We start from the raw sequence: 20,090 nt of genomic DNA, 5'->3' as shown, positions 1-20,090 counted from the left end.
AAACCTTTAGGAAAGAGAAACTGCAGGCCAGAGTAGGAATGTTCTCAGCTCCTCCAAGTATCCTAATAGTTTCATTGAGATATTTATGGTTTTAGCTAAACAGTCTTAGTGAGCTAGTCAAGTGAGATAACTAAAATTCATAACTTTTTATTGGATATGCATTAAAAACCAACATCTAAATAATATCAAATAACAGTAAAATCATCCAGTGCATCCAGCCCGGATGGTCACAGTATCACTGGGATCAAACAATGTACACACCAAATCCTCAGATAGAAAGTCTCTTGATCTCTTACAAACACATAGATGTGGTAGAAAATATTTGCATCTTACCATACATGCTGGTGTCCGTACAAGAAAATATTCCCCACACCATGACACCACCACCACCAGCCTGATCCGCTGATACAAGGCAGGATGGATCCATGCTTTCATGTTGTTGATGCCAAATTCTGACCCTACCATCCGAATGTCGCAGCAGAAATCGAGACTCATCAGACCAGGCAACGTTTTTCCAATCTTCTACTGTCCAATTTCGATGAGCTTGTGCAAATTATAGCCTCAGTTTCCTGTTCTTTTTTTTAAATCAGATAAATTTTTTATTGGATTTTTACTTTTAACACAAACAAGCACGTGTACATGTGATACATTTTGCACATTATGAGCCACTGTATAAGGAAATTCTTACAGACTTTACAGAACATCAATTTGCATCTTCAGCAGTCACAGTAAGACCTTATAATATTAATCTTCAACAGAAAATGGAAAATACAGTGTAACAAGGCACCTGCCCTAAACGAAATTTAACAGCCACCCTCCACCCACCCCACCCACCAGAGTCAGCTCCCAAAGGTAGGGCCTATATGCCCCAAAATATATAGAAGACTACTTATCCTTCTACGTAGCTAACGACAATTGGTACTGCAGGCTTGCTCTAAGTTGTATCAACGGCCTTGACGGTAATCCTGGTACATCCATCCATTTCCCCCATATTTTTTCAAATTTTTTAAGAGAGTTTCTCTTCAAATACGAACCATATTCCAATCTAATGACATTATTTACTCTATCTACATATTCCCTAAAAGATGGGGGCCTGGGCTTGATCCAATGCGCAGCAATTAACTTTCTAACCTGGTATAGAGATCGTTGGATTCCTATTATATTAGAGGATGATACATCATTTAAATCCAAAAGACCCAATAAGCAAGCATGAGGTGTTGCTGGAATGGTAGTTGAGAACACTCTACCCAACAAGTCTAATGCTTCCTTCCAAAGATTTCCAAGGTCTCCGCACTCCCACATCATATGTAAAATGCCCGCTTCTTCTATCCCGCATCTAGGACAGGCTGAGTCTCCCCGGACCCCAATTTTAAACAGTAGTTGCGGTGACCTGTATGCCCTGTGTAGCATAAAAAGGTGGGACATCCTGTAGGCCTCACTCGGAGATAGAGCAGGCACTATTTCTAAACAGTCAGACCACTGTTCATCTGAGATAGGTCCCATGTCCCTTTCCCACTTGGCCCTACATTTAATTGGTACATTATCTACTGTTTTATTAAGCAGCACCGTGTTATAAAAAGAGATCAAACCCTTAGTTGTATTAGTCATCAATGCTCTATTTAGAGCTCCGCACGGTCCTAACGTGATAGGTGTCAAGCGGTGCTGAGTGTCGTAAGCGTGGCGTAGTTGCAGATATTGAAAAAACCAGGCTCTAGGAAGTTGATAGGAGGTACTGAGATCGTCAAACGTCTTGCATACACCATCACTACATAAGTTCTCTATAGTGAGAATCCCCTTTTCCTCCCAGGGAGTGAAGCCCTCTAAACGAAAGATCTCCGGGAGCGCCGGATTTCTCCATAGGGGACTGTAAGGGGTGAATTCGGATATACCCATTATGTCCTTCACCTTGTTCCATATCTTCCTCATAAGAATTAAAGTGGGTTTTTTGTTGTGTACTCCTCCACCAAAATTGGCCTCCAAAGCGTGCGTAGGGGTAGGAAACCCTGTCCACGCAATTATCAAATTACCTGCTGCATTAAGCCCTTCTTTCTTACCCCAACCCACAAAGTGCTGGACCTGTGAGGCTAGGAAGTACAGCCAAGGATTAGGAATTGCTAACCCCCCCTCTGTTTTACCTCTCTGGAGTGTATCCAGGCTGATACGCGCCTGTTTACCTTTCCAAATCAGCTTACGGAATAAGCCTTGTATTTTATGAAAGTAATGTTGTGCCACCCATACTGGGGAATTGTGTAAGACATATAAGAGTTGCGGCATCAAGACCATTTTAATCAAGTTGCCTCTTCCTATTGGGGACAGGGGCAACTTACACCATGTTACTATTTTCGTAAGCGAGCGAGAAAGTAGAGGTTCTAAGTTATCTTTGATATAATCTTTTGGTCGACCAGTCACCACCACTCCCAGATACTTCATTTTGGCTGTCACCTGTAGAGGGCCTAAGGTTTGGGGGTTCCCTGGAATTGGGTCCAATGGAAGCACCACGGACTTATCCCAGTTAATGTTAACTCCGGAGTACCTTCCAAAGGTTCTGACAATTTCCATGGCTCCAATTAGTGACCTATCCGTATCCCCTAAATATATAAGAAGGTCATCGGCATAAAGGGAGACCCGTTCCTCTCTCTCTCCTCCCTTAAAGCCCTGTATGTCTGCGGTAGATCTGAGTGCAGCCGCAAGTGGCTCTATTGCCAATGCAAATAGAAAAGGGGAGAGTGGACATCCCTGCCTCGTTCCCCTCTCTAGCTGAATTGCATCTGAAACAAGGCCATTGACCTTTATTCTCGCCAAGGGATTGGCATATAGCAATTGAACCCAGCCAATATATTGAGATCCAAATCCCAGTTTTCGCAGCACAGCCCATAGAAACTCCCACTCCACGCTGTCAAAGGCTTGTCTTGCCTTGTCGCAGCAGAAATCGAGACTCATCAGACCAGGCAACGTTTTTCCAATCTTCTACTGTCCAATTTCGATGAGCTTGTGCAAATTGTAGCCTCAGTTTCCTGTTCTTAGCTGAAAGGAGTGGCACCCGGTGTGGTCTGCTGCTGTAGCCCATCTGCCTCAAAGTTGGACGTATTGTGCGTTCAGAGATGCTCTTCTGCCTACCTTGGTTGTAACGGGTGGCGATTTGAGTCACTGTTGCCTTTCTATCAGCTCGAACCAGTCTGCCCATTCTCCTCTGACCTCTGGCATCAACAATGCATTTCTGCCCACAGAACTTCCGCCCACAGAACTGCCGCTCACTGGATGTTTTTTCTTTTTCGGACCATTCTTTGTAAACCCTAGAGATGGTTGTGCGTGAAAATCCCAGTAGATCAGCAGTTTCTGAAATACTCAGACCAGTAGATTGTCTTGACCATGTCTACATGCCTAAATGCACTGAGTTGCCGCCATGTGATTGGCTGATTAGAAATTAAGTGTTAATGAGCAGTTGGACAGGTGTACCTAATAAAGTGGCCGGTGAGTGTATATATCAAAGGCTGGAGACATTTGGGATCAGGTAGAGTGTGGAGGGATCAATTGCGACTGTTCGGTCTGGTGGGAGGGATAATAATACTCATGATCCTTAGACTTAATTAATAAATATTTAGTTTGTAAATTCGTGGCAAAATTTCTTCATGATGCTTAAGGTGAATGATTAGTATTGATGGTATCACTAGGATATACTAATACATTGAGGCCATCGGATTCTGGTCAAAGGTACAATTGAAGCTGCCGGTCCTGATTCAATGTCTGGACTAAGCCTCCAACTATATTACATATGATACATTTTATTGCCTTATCTCATGTTCATGATGCCTACTTCTGAGATTAGTTTAAGGTTCTGTACATCCTGAAGACATATATGACATTTTCAAGCCACAACAAAAGCAAATTACACATTGCATTGCCCACGGGAAGTCTGGTTGAGCAAGGAAAAAAATTCACTTGCCTACTCCATTGGGCAATGTAATATGGTGGTGATTTTTTATGGCTTGTACGTCTTTTTTCGAACATGCAAGTCATGAAAAAGTAACAATTTCTGGCGTTTTACCTAACCTATAGCCTGGCGTAGAGTTGATCTGCATATGCTCAGCATACGCAAAGTGACATGAGCCAGAAGAATATGAGTATAGCTGTATAAAGATTGTATTAAAGTTTAAGTTGAGTTGGAACATGAAAGTGACATCATATGATGAAGATATTTCACCAAAATTGCATGAGTCGTTTTGCAATATTTTTAGTCTAGATGTGATGTAACTATGACACGTCCCTCACTGTTACCCGCACGCACATAGTAGTAGGAACCTCTTGATATAGGAAATTGCAAATAGCAGTAAAATCATCCAGTGCATCCAGCCCGGATGGTCACAGTATCACTGGCATCAAACAATGTACACACCAAATCCTCAGATAGAAAGTCTTTTGATCTCTTACAGACACATAGATGTGGTAGAAAATATTTGCATCTTACCATACATGCTGGTGTCCGTACAGAGGTACCTGGTGGGTTCCTGGTTTGGGAGTATAAGTCCTCTCCTGGGGAGGAATGGATGTGAGGAGAAATCAAAGGTGCCCCTACACTTTCCCTATCATCCCGGAGTTGTCTCCCGCCCTTACAAGGGCAGTAACATTAAGACTTGCCCTATGAAAAATCAAAAATACCCCCGCATCCCCCCATCCTGATGCGTTTTTTCACACTTGGGATTCATCAGAGGGTCTACATCGGTGAAATGCGGACATTAATAGATACAGTGGCCCCTGTTATAGGGTCACTAAGGGGTATCAAATGTGCAGAGTGACTAATATAGTGATAAGTACTCTGCAGCGGGGCCCAAGTGAAGTGGCCACAGCTGGCCCCTAGCTGGTCTCTAGACTAGCAGGTATAGGATTGATATTTGCAAGATGAGAGCAACGTTGGCCCCCAAAACTGTGTATGGCAACCTTGCTTGGTATCTATATATTTATTTTTGGCTAATTACGTTTTAGCTAAACAGGTGGGATCATTGTGACATATCACAGACTTTGGTAGTCACCAGAGAAAGAAAAGTGTATAATATCTATAGGTCTGAATTCATTACATTCAGCGTTCCCTATTTATATATAATGTCTACTTCTTCCACCAAATTAAAAAACATCTGTCATGTTTTTTTTTTAATTTGGCACTAGCTGTCAGACTGGGTTGTGACTGGGTCGCAAAATAACCCTGAGACATCTCTGCAGTCTATGGCTCTGCCTACAGCAGATAAACTGCTCTGGCAAGGGTGAAACCACTATCAGGAACCTGCTAACAGACCCAGAGAGACCTTGCAAGGTGAGAGTAGGAATTTACTTTGTCTTGCAATTAACCTGCCCAGCAACAGTACAACCAGAAGCAGACTTGGCGCCAGCTGTCATACTGGCTAAGCAGTGGCAAGCTCCTACAAAGTCCTTGCGGGCTATGGCCCTGTCTACAGAAGATAAAACCGCCCTGAGAAGGGCAAACCTGCTCTCAGGAACCTAACCAACGGAACTTGAGTGACCCTGCAAGGTGAAAGGAAGACATACATCTTCTGGCAGCTGCTGAATGGAGGAACAGACAGGTAACAAGAAATCAGAGATAGACCAGTATTCACACTAGAACAGAGAAGAGTGTTAAGTCTAAAAAACCACAAGACTGACACAGAGAAAGCAGGGTCACATAGAGAGCTACATTACACTGAGGGACAAACAACAGATACAGACAGAGGTACAGAACGGAATAGATATAGATAGAAAAGATGAACTCAAGGGGAATGGGGGTCATTTACTAAGGGCGCCGTGTTACCCGAATATTTCTGATTTGCGACGATTTTCCCTGTATTGCCCCGGAATTTTGGCGCACACGATCGGATTGTGGTGCATCGGCGCCGGCATGCACGCAACGGAAATCGGGGGCTTGGCCGAACGAAAACCCGACGGATTCGGAAAAACCGCCGCATTTAAAAAAAAAATTGCACTTACCTTCACTCAACCCAGCTCGGTGTATTCCAGTGCGTTCCGATGCTCTTCAGCGCAGCAGCGCCACCTGGTGGACGGCGGAGGAACTACCTTAGTGAATCCCGGCCGGACCCGAATCCAGCGCAGAGAACGCGCCGCTGGATTGCGAATGGGCAGGGTAAGTAAATCTGCCCCAATGAGTAGAATTGTAGAAGTGTAACCAGTAGTCCAGTGTATGGAAAGTTATCTGCAATATGTCTGGGCTTGGCTGTGTATGTGGCTTATGACACAAAGAGAGGAAAGAGTTAGCACTCAACACAAGTTTAAAAAATCTTTGTCTATATTTTTCTCTTTAAAAACATCCAAGCGACACAGAGAGGGATGTACACAGCAGGAAGAAAGTGCGAAGGATGACTCGTTTTGTGCTGCTAGGATCGAAAGGCAATTAGTAGATGTGCAATAACCAGCACCTTCTGAAAGTACTGGGCAGAATATAAAGGGAGTAATGGACACTTCCCCCAGCCTTGACTGGTTCAGTCAATTATCAACCAAGCCGCAGCTGCTGCCAGCTTTTCCTAAGGAAAATTCCTGAAAGGGAGCTGTCATCACAGGCAGCTCTGAGTGTAGTTTTCAAGCACAGAATCCTGAAAAATGCAAGTTCTGACATTGTCAAGCCAATAGCCAAACACAGTCAAGGAAAACAGGGACGCACGGGAGATCAGCAGGGAGAGACAAGGCTCAGAGATGATAGACAGATGATAGACAGACAAGTAAAGTCAGACAGAACCGGGTCAAATCCAAGATGTCTATGAGGCACAGAATAATATAGGAAGAGAATGGTTGACTAAACGTAACTGAGGTTGGATACACCGAATAGCAGGTAAAGCAATGACCCTAGATAAACGCGAAGCAAAAAGACTATAATGACCAACAACCTCTAATGGAACTGGGCAGAAAAAAGGGAGTAATGCACGCAGCCCCCACCAACTGACTGGTTTAGTCATCAAAATAAAATAGTAAAAGTTACTTACCTACCAGAAATCCTGGGTCTGGCTCTTCTCCCGGACTTTTCTGTCTGGACTTGTATAGAAGGACACAAAAGGTGTAATGACATCATACCACCCATGTCACACAGAGAGTGCATCTAATGGTATCTCATTTAATTGTATCTTCTCTTAACCCCTTAACGCTCTGCGCCGTAGCTCTACGGCGCAGAGGTATAAGGGATGTATGAAGAGGGCTCACGGGCTGCAAAAACGCCATATATTGCAATACTGTAGTATTGCAGTATATGGTAGGAGCGATCTGACTATCTAGGGTTAATGTACCCTAGATGGTCTAAAAAATAGTGAAAAAAAAAAGAAAAAAAAAAGTTTAAAAAATAAAAAAAATTAATAAAATATTAAAAGTTCAAATCACCCCCCTTTCCCTAGAACGGATATAAAACATAACAAACAGTAAAAATCACAGACATATTAGGTATCGCCGCGTCCCAAAATGCCCGATCTATCAAAATATAAAAACGGTTACGGCCGGCGGTGACCTCCGAGGCGGGAAATGGCGCCCAAATGTCCGAAATGCGACTTTTACACCTTTTTACATAACATAAAAAATGAAATAAAAAATGATCAAAATGTCGCACAGACCTCAAAATGGTAGCAATGAAGACGTCGCCTCATTTCGCAAAAAATGACCCCTTACACATTTCCGTTCGCCAAAGTATGAAAAAGTTATTAGCGTCAGAAGATGGCAAAAAAATTTTTTTCTTTTTTGTACACATTCGTTTAATTTTTGAAAATGTATTAAAACACAATAAAACCTATATAAATTTGGTATCACCGCGATCGCACCGAACCAAAGAATAAAGTAGGCGTGTTATTTGGAGCGAAGAGTGAAAGTCGTAAAAACTGAGCCCACAAGAACGTGACGCACGTGCGGTTTTTTTTCAATTTTTCCACATTTGGAATTTTTTTTCAGCTTCGCAGTACACGGCATGTTAAAATAAATAACATTACGGGAAAGTAAAATTTGTTACGCACAAAATAAGCCCTCACACAGGTCTGTACACGTAAAAATGAAAAAGTTATGGATTTTTGAAGTTGGAGAGCGAGAAATTAGCCGAAAAACCCACCGTCCTTAAGGGGTTAAAGGCTTCAACCACATTTTGTGTTTCGGGCATTTGAATGAGTTATCTTAATTTACTATGTTCACATGTAAATACAAAATCCAAAGCTCAAGTGTAGATACAGCAATTCTACTGCCAACATCCTATCTGATTAAATTCAGGGTTTACTAGGCTACAAATATTGATGACTTATCCTAAGGATTAAGATCTTAGAATAGCAGCAGCCAATGCACTTACGGGGACAGTAAGAGGACAGCTCTGTTTTCTCTGTGTAGTGGATTCAATTTGGTGCCAGAAATCTACAAATCCATATATATATATATTTGCTCATCTCTAATAACGGGTCAGATATGAGTCCAGGTCTCAAGATCTATAAGGTACAGTAGTGATAACTACAAAATCCAAGAAAAAAGTGAGATTGATAAATTACCAAAGTAGTAGACGGACAAAGCCAGGCAAAAAACAGCTGAAACAAACAGAGATGGGATAAATGACGCCCAATTTATCACATTTGGGCTTATTTACTAAGGGTCCTGTGGCCGCATTTTCATCGGGGGACGGACGATCCTTCGGAATCGGATAAACCCCGGGATTTAACATTTAAATTGTGTCTCAAAACAATGCACTTACATGCACCAGGAAGAAGAAGGTGAACTCCGGGGACCTGAGCGGGGAAGGGACACATGAAGGATATCGGACGAACGATCTTAGTGACTCCCTGCACAGCGCATTATACACGGACAATGCACTTACATGCATCAGGAAAAAGAAGGTGAACTCCGGGGACCTGAGCGGGGAAGTGACACATGCAGGATATCGGGCGCACGATCTTAGTGACTCCCCGCACAGCGCATTATACACGGACAATGCACTTACATGCACCAGGAAGAAGAAGGTGAACTCCGGGGACCTGAGCGGGGAAGCGACACATGCAGGATATCGGGCGCACGATCTAAGTGACTCCCCGCACAGCGCATTATACACGGACAATGCACTTACATGCACCAGGAAGAAGAAGGTGAACTCCGGCGGACCTGAGCGGGGAAGCGACTCATGCAGGATATCGGGGGCACGATCTTAGTGACTCCCCGCACAGCGCATTATACACGGACAATGCACTTACATGCACCAGGAAGAAGAAGGTGAACTCCGAGGACCTGAGCGGGGAAGCGACACATGCAGGATATCGGGGGCACAATCTTAGTAAATCACGGCAGCTGTGCATTATCGTCGGGGAATGCACCTCGGGGATCGCTCAGTGACTGGTAAGTAAATCTGCCCCACTATGTCCTATTGGTGATACTCTTCATGCACACACGTCATCTGATTTATGCTGTCAAATTAATATGTATGATATTGCAACGTAATAACTTTGAGCTGCATTCCCACACAAGGCCTTTAGAGAGGATTTGCAAAAAAATTGAATTCTAGAAGAAACTTTATGTTCTGTTGCCATAATCTTAGGTTGGGAAATCAGCTGAGAGAAGTAATGTGAGTGGCTCTTATACTTTATTGTTGAGGTATTATCTGGATTGCTAATTATAATAGTATTTGCAAAATATTGAGCAATGCAATTGTGACTCTGCCCTCTCATATGACCAATCTCTGCCCGAACATCACATGTTGGATTGTTGCCCATTTCATGACAATATATAAACATAGAGGAGCTCAGTACAGGCAGAGTTACAGTCACCGGGGCACAGGATGGCTCTGAGCATTGCATCAACACTTCTCCTGACCACTGGGGTCACCCTACTAATCTATCTTATAAAGTGGTGGCATTGGATCAAAAAGAAGAACCTACCCCCAGGACCTCCTCCTATTCCAATCCTGGGGAATATTTTTCATCTCAGCACCTCCGAAATACCACAGTCTTTAATTAAGGTAAGTACTGTACAGGCGGTCCCCTACTTAAGAACACTCGACTTACATACGACCCCTAGTTACAAACAGACCTCTGGATATTGGTAATTTATTGTACTTTAGTCCTAGGCTACAATAATCAGCTGTAACAGTTATCACAGGCGTCTGTAATGAAGATTTAGTGTTATTATTGATTCTTATGACAACCCAACATTTTTAAAATCAGATTGTCACAGAGACCAAAAAAGTTCTGGCTGGGGTTTCAATGATAAAATATACAGTTCCGACTTACATACAAACTCAACTTGAGAACAAACCTACAGACCCTATCTTGTATGTAACCCGGGGACTGCCTGTATATGTTTAGATTCGTCTGTTTTGGATGATTTGATTTTGTTTACTGGCACTAAATCCTGCAGCCCCCCCCCCCCAAAAGGGGAAAGGAAGCACTACATGCTCTACATCCATAGAGACATAGCACCTTTTAGGTTTATAAAGGATTAAGGTAGAATGTGACTTGCCATATCTTAGGAATCCTACCCCTTTTTATGAGACCCAGAAAACCATTTCCAAGCCTTCTGGGTAAGATCTCCTCAAAGATCTCCTCTCCGAGTTAAGTGGGCCCTCCAGATGTTTGCCTTGCAGGCACCGGTGGCCCATTAAGGTCACCGATTGACCACATCAGGTTTCATGACCCCCCTTAACTTTCAGAGGTGGTGGGAAACAGATGTTCAGTGTTATACGAGAACGGGAATTTTTTTTTCTCCCCGGATCCTGTTTAGCTCATCTGTTCAGACCCATAAAATATAAAAACTCAATAAAGGTTACATTATATGCATCATTTTTGTATGTTTTTTTATATGTAGCTAAGTGAGAAGTATGGACCTGTTTATACCCTCTACCTGGCAAATCTTCGTACCGTGGTACTAATTGGGTACGATGCAGTGAAGGAAGCATTGGTGGACCGTAGTGATGCATTTAGTGATAGAGGAGACACCGGAGCTGGAGAGTTTTTTCAGAAGGATTTTGGTAAGACAATATAGTAAATAACTGCTTAAACTTGTAATTGATCTGTGTATGGCTTACGACATTGAAGGATATTGCAAATTTGGCAGCTTCATTCTTGTGTTTTTACGTGCTGTTCCCTTAGAACAGTGGTCCCCAAACTACGGCCCGCGGCCCGTTTTTATCTGGCCCCCGCCACATTTTTATCTGGCCCCCGCCACATTCAGAGCTTGGAGCGCCAGCTGCTGCTGCTGAGGCCCCGGCGGGTCGCGGCAGTCGTCCCGTCTGGACAGGAAGCTCCTGTCCGTCACTGAATAGTGCTCTATGCGGCCGCGCACCCCTTCCTGTCTGGCAGCAGCCAGAAGAAAGAAGACGCGGAAGCCACTGCCAGAGGTGAGTATAGGTTTTTTTTTTTACCAGCAGCAAATAGATTGTGGCGGCTGAGGGCATTATACAAAATAATTAATGATGGAGGGGCATCAGAAAATAATTAATGGTGGAGGGGCATTATACAAAATAATTAATGATGAAGGGGCATTATACAAAATAATTAATGATGGAGGGGCATCAGAAAATAATTAATGGTGGAGGGGCATTATACAAAATAATTAATGATGGAGGGGCATCGGAAAATAATTAATGATGAAGGGGCATCAGAAAACAATTAATGGTGGAGGGGCATTATACAAAATAATTAATGGTGGAGAGGCATCAGAAAATAATTAATTGTGATGAGGCATAAAATAATGAATGATGGAGGGGCAGCGTATGAAGTAATGGTGGGGGGCAGCAAAGGAAATAATTAATTATGAGGGGCAGTCTAGTAATTAAAGGGGGGGAGGCAGTATTATTCAATAATTAATGGAGAGTGGTCCCCGTATATTTCAAAATTAATTGACCCAATTAATTAATTAATTGGGCCAATATATAAAATAGTTCACAAGGGGTGCAGTATATTAAATAATTAATTGAGGGGGGCCCAGTGTATTACAGATGCAGTCACATGTACCGCTATTTATTTTTAAACTTTAGTCCGGCCCTCCAACGGTCTGAGAGGAACAGTGAACGGCCCCCAATGTAAAAAGTTTGGGGACCCCTGCCTTAAAAGGAATCAAGGATGCAAGGACCACAGAGTTTTGGTGATATTCATGATTCTCCGTAGCACCTTTCCAGTGTAGAATGGTGGATCACCTAAATCCTTGACTACAGCCAACGAACAAGGGCACCAACACTTCATGACCCGCCAGAGCTTCTAGCAGTCTGTAGGGTGATATTTTAACATTTCCTGCTCTCCTATGTAAGTCTAGAACAAATCTGATGATGATTCTTGATCCACCAAAGAGCTTCTCAGGGTATGACTCAGTACAGGACAGGTAGACCAATTCAAGTGTCACAAGTCCTTCCAAGGCTTGAATATTTTAGCCATAAGACTCACTAAAATTGAGTCCAGTGAATAGTCAACCCTCACTACTCCATTGTCAAACTCCACAATAAAAGATCCACTTGCGTCAATCCTATACTGGAGAAGGTCACACTGTTTTCCACTTTGTGGCTCATCCAGGTTGGGATTGGGATTCATAGAATGACTTTCCCATGTTTATCACTAAGAATCCACTGTCCAGTATATAGAATAGCTCAACTCTGTTAAACTTTGCCAATCCCACCAAGAAGACTTTTACCAAGTTTTTTGCTTCTTCTAACAAGGGTCGTAATTCACCTACTCTTGTAGTTTATCCAATGGCCAATCCAGTTGAATTGCTTGTTGTTGAGGGCCATAGGTAGATTTTCCTCCATTTTCAAACATTCTGCTTTCTTTATTATTGGGGCAAACCAAGCACAAACCTTATAAGTAGCATTTAAAAACTGCAAAGCCAACCGAACAAAACCCTGGCTATAGCCCCGGCTATACCTACCCCACGTAGCTATAGCTGTCAGTGTCAAACTGCTCTGTTGTGGTCAGGTTCAAGAAAATACTATTCCCCAGAGGTTCTGCAGAAGACAACACAGCTTGGAGGCTACTAAACTGTATCGCCTACTAAGGTGGTAAACTAATAGATACTTGGTGAATATTATGGATAATATGTTATTATATTTTAAAGAAACCAGCCATGTTTCATTTTCCTGAACAAAACCTTTAACTCACAGGGGTCATTGCAAGCAGTGGAGAAAGGTGGAAAATCCTTCGACGATTTTCTCTGTCAACTTTAAGAAATTTTGGAATGGGAAAGAGGAGCATCGAGGAACGAATCCAAGAAGAAGCTCAATGCTTGGCTGAGAAATTTATGAAGGATAAAGGCGAGTTGAGATCCAAAAATATCTGTCTTATACTCTTGAGCTTAAGAGTTGGTCAAGATTGAGCATAAGAGTTGGTCAAAAGAAATTTTTGGGCCTCTCATGTAAACATTTTTTATATGGTCCATAGTTTTCCAATGCTTGTATTTTATTGTACAGTAAAAGCCATATCTAACCACCTCTTTATATTTAATAACAGATGCTCCAATTAACCCAACACATATCACACGACTCTCTGTTTCCAATATCATCTGCTCCGTTGTGTTTGGTGCAAGATATGATTATGACGACCAAAAATTCCTGACTCTCTTGTCATATCTTCAGGATCTTCTTCAGTTGTTCAACAGTCGTTCCGGGCAGGTAAGTTTTACAAAATGTCTACAATTTAACAACAATACAAGGGTATGATATCAGATTGGGGTCCAACACCCAGCAGCCCAACAGGTCAGCTGTTCTTTGTAGCTGATAAACAGAATAAAACATTTTCTGTGTACTGGCTGAACTGAGTTACTGCAACTTAGATCCCATTAAAAAAAGGGATACTTTGTAGACATTCATTTGATAGCAAAAAGTAGGGAGCAATGGAAAACAGTAAACCTACCAGACCTGATGACTAAAAAGATATTTTAACTGTTTTAAACCCAAAAGAAACACTAAGGTCGGCATAGAAACTGTAGGCACAGTATAAAATGTTTCTTTTTATTGTATTTAATCAGGAGTATATTATTTACATTCAGGACTAAACTGAAAAGACAATACAGAAAGTCCCCAGGTTACGTACAAGATAGGTTCTGTAGGTTTGTTCTGAAGCTGAATTTGTATGTAAGTCGGAACTGAATACTTTATAATTGTAACCCGAGTCAACATTTTTTTGGTCTCTATGATTATTGGATTTTAAAAATGTTGGGTTGTTATAAGAACCAGGATTAATAATAAATCTTAATTGCAGACGCCTGTGATAACTGTTATAGCTGTTTATTGAAGCCTAGGGCTTAAGTACAGTAAATTACCAACATCCAGAGGTCCGTTTGTAACTAGGGGTCGTCTGTAAGTCCCGTTTTTTCTTAAGTAGGGGACCGCCTGTATATAGTATAAATTAAATATTATTTGATAAAAGAAGAATACTGATCCCATTTTTTTATCCTAGCTTTTTAACATGTTCCCAACCATCATGCCCTACATCCCTGGTCCTCACCAGAAGATCTTCAAAATTGTAGATGGTCTGAAACAGTTTATTAGGGAGATGGTGAAAACCCATCGAGCCACCCTGGATGAGAACTGTCCTCGTGACTTCATAGATTGTTTCCTCACAAAGATGGAAGAGGTGAGTTTGTAATAAATTTGTATTTGTGAAAAGAATAATAGAAAAATGGTCTCTACAGAAGGCCAGTCTGCCATTTATGATTCCCACTTTACTCTACTTCCTGGCAATCACCTGTCACAACAGGAAGTTGCAAGAAAGGATGCTCAGCCAATCACTAACTGATCAAAGTTATTGTTTACTGTGGTGTTACAAGAGACAAAGGATGTGCAGTAGAGCGGAGAACAGGAGTTAAGGAAACAAAGATGCACAAAGCTTTATAAGGACTCTACCACCTCCCAATTAACCCACAAATAACTATCATTATGTAGGACACCTTACATGTGTTCTCAATTTACCTTTTCTGTTTTCTAGTGTTCATTTTAGAGAACTTACCTTTTGTTCGTTGAGAAGCTAATTTGCATGAATTTTAAAAGAGAATTTTCCCTTGAACAACACATGACTGAGAAACATTGATTGTAGAAAGAATTGATAAAGAGTTTGTCAGGATTCTGGGTCAGTGGATCCCCTGGACCACTGTGGGAGATGGTACTAGCCGACACCTGGGACCGGAATCTAAGTGGCACCTGGGATGGTCTTTCTGCGGCAGGGTGCCACCATGTCGTTCCACAGGTGCGACTAGCCCACGCTGGCAGCCGAGGTCGAGGTACCGAATCGAAGTCCAGGCTCGAGGTCAGTAACAGGCAGAGAGTCAGGGCAGGCGGCAGAGATGGAGAGGTCAGGTCCAAGTTCACAACAGGAATACAGCAGAGCAGTGAACAGGAAAACCGCAGGGAACACAATGGGAAGCTTTCTCAATGGCAATGAGTGCAAAGGAAATCCGGGAGTGCCAGCGCCAATCAGAGGTGTGCTGGCCTTTTAAATCCTAAATTTTCGGCGTCCACATGCCCTAGGGACCTGGGACAAGCACGCACCAGACCGGACAGGAGCAGGAGGAGCAGGAGCATGGAGAGGTGAGTTTGATGCTGGGGCCGGGGGGGGGGGGCTGGGGCAGCGCCGCAACGGAGAGGGGCATGCATGTGCCCGCAATCCGAGCCATGGATCACAGGGGCATCTGTGACAGAGTACAAGGTGCTCCACACAATGCTGTGTTTAAACTCCCTTTTTTTAACTCTAGAAGCCCTTTTGGTTTGGCAACATACATTTTCTGATTGCTCTTAGTTTAAATGTTTTATTTGTTTACTCTTTAGGAAAAAAGTAATCCAGACACAGAATTTAATGAGGAAAACTTAGAGGGGACTATATTAGATTTATTCTTTGCTGGAACAGAGACCACAAGTTTAACTCTGAGATATGGATTTCTTATCTTGTTAAAATACCCAGAAATGCAAGGTAATACATTTTTTGCTTTTTTCATTGATTCTTCTTATTTGTTTATTTTATAATATTGCTTATTGTGTGACTCCTCCCCATCAAGATAGAAGCTAAAGAGCCTCTTGAAGGCATCATTTTACTAGAGGAAATGAAGGACAAGGAGGTGAAGGGGTTTGTGAAGGGACTATTTATGGAATAAAAAAGCTAAATAAATCTTTATCACATGTGATGAATAACCTACTTATGCACAAAAACTTATAGAAAGCAAAGTACTCCTTGTATCTAATGTCTTTGATTCCTCAGGCATGGGCTGGTACACTATAGGCTCAACAAAGTAATGTAAAGTTTTATTTATATATGCAATACGATTCAAACACTATCAATTTATCTTCCATTAGTCATGTGATACGATGTAGATAAAATTAGACTATGACACCAGTTCTTGTAAATTTCAGATAAGATCCACAAAGAAATTGACAATGTGATCGGCAGAGATCGCTGTCCATCAATAGAAGACAAGAGTAAAATGCCCTATACAGAAGCCTTGATCCATGAGATCCAGAGATTTGCAGATATTGTCCCAGGTGGTTTGCCCCATGCTACTAGCAAGGACACAACCTTCCGAGGATATCACATTCCTAAGGTACTATGTGTGTCGGCCTGTCAACCTCTTCTGTTTATACTTCCTTCAAAAATCCCAAATTCTTGTTCTTCAACAGTTACATTTTAGATTTTAATCCTTGTATTATCTAATCCAATATTAAAGAGCATAAAGAAGTTCAAGGAAGCAGCACGCCTTGAATGAATAGCGGTAAATTAATTCATCCATGGTTTGTGGTGAAGACACGTCCCAGCTCCTCCTCGGAAGCCATTATCAATTCTCCATGCAGGAGCTGAATCGTGTATTTGTACCCCCAACCATGGGTGAATAAAGGAACCACTATTCATTCATTCGAGGAATACTGCTTCCATGAACTTCTAATGTATATCTAAGGGAAAACTTTCTGGTATCTATGAAGGCAATAATTTTAATGGACATCACATGCCACAGAAGGTGGGGTGTTCTCAACTTCTTGTTTCCATGGGTCTAATCATCTACCACTCAGCACTGAAACTTTGGTTGATCTTCATTAGAGAGGATTGGACCCAACATTTTAATTCAGTTCGTGTTTGGCCACGCAACCTGAACATATTGCCAGAATGGCCGTTGAACAGCCAATGGAACAAATTTACACCCTTAGCAATTAGTCATGGCCAATCACAGCCGATCCGCTCATCTCTAAACTTTATATTTCATGCATTCATTCTCAGGGAACCTTGGTGTTTCCAGTTCTAACCTCTGTCCTGAAAGACCCAAAACAATTCAAGAACCCAGAAGAGTTTTATCCTGGACATTTTCTTAATGAGAAAGGTGGCTTCAAGAAACATGACGCATTTATGCCATTCTCTGCAGGTAAGAGATCACAACTTCAAAAAAGTTCATAAATTAGGTCAAAGTTCAATATAATGAAATATAATGTGGATTTTCATATTTATACTAATGTACGTTTGGTTTAAATGTCTAAATGTTGTCCGATTATTGGTCTCGTAAAAAAAAAAAAAAATGAAACTTAAATTAGCATTTGATTATATCTATGTGTTGGTTGGTTATAGTATCTTGACTACTTTTGGTTGCTCTTTAGGTAAACGTATGTGTGCGGGAGAAGGTCTGGCCCGCATGGAGCTCTTCCTCTTTCTAACCACCATACTGCAGAAGTTCACCTTGGAGCCGACCATAGACAGAAAAAACCTGAGCATAAAACCAGAGCCCAACACTAATGCATCAAGACCCCATATATACCAGATGAAAGTTATCCCTCGCCTCTGATGTGTGGTAGGGATCAAGTCCTTGTTTCAAGGAAACTGAAGTTTTACTTTTCAAAAATTAGAAGGCCACTTAAAAAAGATTTTTAACTGACATACTGGGTTTTACATGGATGTACCAATATATATGTTAGAATGTTATTCAGTACATGTGTAATTATTTTATTTCAATAAAAACCATAGACTGTTGTGTCTCTTTTCCTGTACTATTGGTTGTAGTTTTTTTCATAATTTTTTTGTGTCCATAACTGGATATCTCATAGCCAGAATAGTATAAAGTGGTATAGCTAAATGTATACTACCCTTGTTTCTATGATAAAAGATGCACTATGATGTCATGATCAAATGATGTCCCACCCCTGATTTTTGGTTGTCCGGGTCTTGATTCTTGGCCGCAAACCGGCAATCCACCAATCTGGCAATGTGTCTGAACTTGAATGCTGAGTCTGCTCATCTCTACTAAGGATCCTACATGCTTTCCCTGTAGCTTACTAATGTTTAGCACCTTGCTATCCCTTAATGTAATATGGGCTGAAAACTGAAGTACCTTCACATCATAAAAATGGCAGTGGCTCAGCAACAAGGTGTTAGCTGTGCTTCACCACTGATACTTTGCTTCAATGGTCAACAGTGGAGAAACCCTGTCTACCCTTGGGCGTGTAAAGCTCTCTGCCTTGAATGTTTTGGATTTTAATGAAAAGCGCTTAAACTTTTATGTTTGTGAGTACAATAAATGCATTTTTAGAAACATTTTACTCTCTATCTTTTTATCTGCGCCATAGATTTACCCTTCCTGATTTAGGCTACAATGAGCTTAGTTACCCTGAACCAAGATGCATGAGCGTTTATTTTGGGATGTTATAAATAAAACTCTTCAGCACGGGGAAAGGTGTAATGCTTCATCTATGGACCTTTCCATGGACCTTTTCCATGGTGAAAAACCTTGTTGGAACTTGATTAAACATTGGAGAGACTGGGGCTCATTTACTAAGGGCCAGTCGTACACATTTTTGTTGAGTTTCCTGACGATTTCCGTTTTGCACCAAATTGTCCCGAGATTTTAGCAAATGGGATTGGATTTTGGCACAATGGCGCCGGCTTGCACGCGACAGAAATGGGGGGGGCAAGGCGCAGGATTTAACATTCAGAATTGTGACGCAAGACACGCACTTCGGGAAGAAGCATCGGGAAGAAGCAGGTGAACTCCGTCGGACCTTGGCGAAGAAGCGACGGATGCCAGAACTCGGGCGCACGAGCTTAGTGAATCGTGGCAGAAACGAATCCTCGTCGGACAACGCATCGGGATTGCGACAGGACCACTAAAGTAAATCTGCCCCACTGTCTCTTTTCAGGCATTCGACTCCTTAGATACCGTGGTATATATCAACATAGGCATCTAAGCCTGTAAAGTGAAAAAGAATCCCAGCTCACCTCTAAGTACACACTGGAGTCGGCACGGCACCCACCTTGTTTGCAACGGCAAGATACAATTCAAAAGAAAAAATTTGATGGTCCAGCCAACACTGAAGCTCAAGCTTTTATTGTGTCATCTTCATTTATCCACAGTGTCATTCCTTTAATCCATAATTCCTACGCGTTTCAAACGAACTGGCCGTTCTTAATCATGGCAAGAACCATGATGATCCATGATTAAGAACGGCCAGTCCATTTGAAACGCTTAGGAATTATGGATTAAAGGAATGACACTGTGGATAAATGAAGTTGATACAATAAAAGTTTGAAAGACCATTGGTGTTGGTTGGACCATTTTTTCTTTTGAATCTAAGCCAGTACCATGATGGCTCCTCCAAAAATGGAGAAAATATCTTAAAAAAATAAGGGTTTTAGTTTGAAACTGGGAAAGAAGAAGGTCAAGTAATGGACAGTCTCCTTCGTACCGAGTCATACGTTATGCGATATACTCATTGAATTGAGCCATATTGGTCTGAGCTGTAATCCCGGACAGAAGGCTTAGGTAACAGCACTGCTGTTTTGGAACTAGCTTTTCGGAGCTACTAGGCTTCGCAGTTGACCAGGACAAGTGATAGGAACTGCTTTCCTTTATTATTGAAGTATAAACTAGAATGTTATTCACAATATATTATGAAATACAAGTGTAACTCTGCCCTCTAGATGTGACCAGCATCTGCCCAAAGATCACATGTTGGATGAGTGCCCGTTTCCTGGTCATATAAGTACAAGGGGCATAGTACAGACAGAGCTGTCGTCTCAGGGCACAGAATGGCTCTGAACATTGCAGCGACACTTCTCCTGGTTACTGGGGTCACCCTACTAATATATCTCATTAAATGGTGGTACAGGGTGAAACAGGAAAACCTACCCCCAGGACCTACCCCT

General features: G+C 42.0%; 1 protein-coding gene across 1 annotated transcript; it reads left to right on the top strand.

Moving 5' to 3' along the window:
- The first annotated feature begins 9,744 nt into the window (after nucleotides 1-9,744).
- LOC140077762 (cytochrome P450 2G1-like) lies at nucleotides 9,745-18,424 on the top strand. Its single transcript, XM_072125206.1, has 9 exons — nucleotides 9,745-9,958; nucleotides 10,804-10,966; nucleotides 13,088-13,237; nucleotides 13,434-13,594; nucleotides 14,382-14,558; nucleotides 15,746-15,887; nucleotides 16,325-16,512; nucleotides 17,181-17,322; nucleotides 17,552-18,424. The coding sequence occupies exons 1-9, from the start codon at nucleotides 9,779-9,781 to the stop codon at nucleotides 17,734-17,736; spliced, it is 1,488 nt and encodes a 495-aa protein (XP_071981307.1). The 5' UTR covers nucleotides 9,745-9,778; the 3' UTR covers nucleotides 17,737-18,424.
- The last annotated feature ends 1,666 nt before the right edge of the window (nucleotides 18,425-20,090 follow it).

This window comes from Engystomops pustulosus, chromosome 9, assembly GCF_040894005.1.
Source record: "Engystomops pustulosus chromosome 9, aEngPut4.maternal, whole genome shotgun sequence".
Classification (NCBI taxonomy): Eukaryota; Metazoa; Chordata; class Amphibia; order Anura; family Leptodactylidae; genus Engystomops; species Engystomops pustulosus.
This window is presented reverse-complemented; position numbering and strand designations above follow the sequence as displayed.

Coding starts and splice junctions, on each gene's coding strand:
- LOC140077762 (XM_072125206.1), top strand. CDS start 9,779: ATGGCTCTGAGCATTGCATCAACACTTCTCCTGACCACTGGGGTCACC. Junction 13,238..13,433: donor GAAATTTATGAAGGATAAAG/GCGAGTTGAGAT, acceptor ATTTAATAACAG/ATGCTCCAATTAACCCAACA. Junction 14,559..15,745: donor TCCTCACAAAGATGGAAGAG/GTGAGTTTGTAA, acceptor TTTACTCTTTAG/GAAAAAAGTAATCCAGACAC.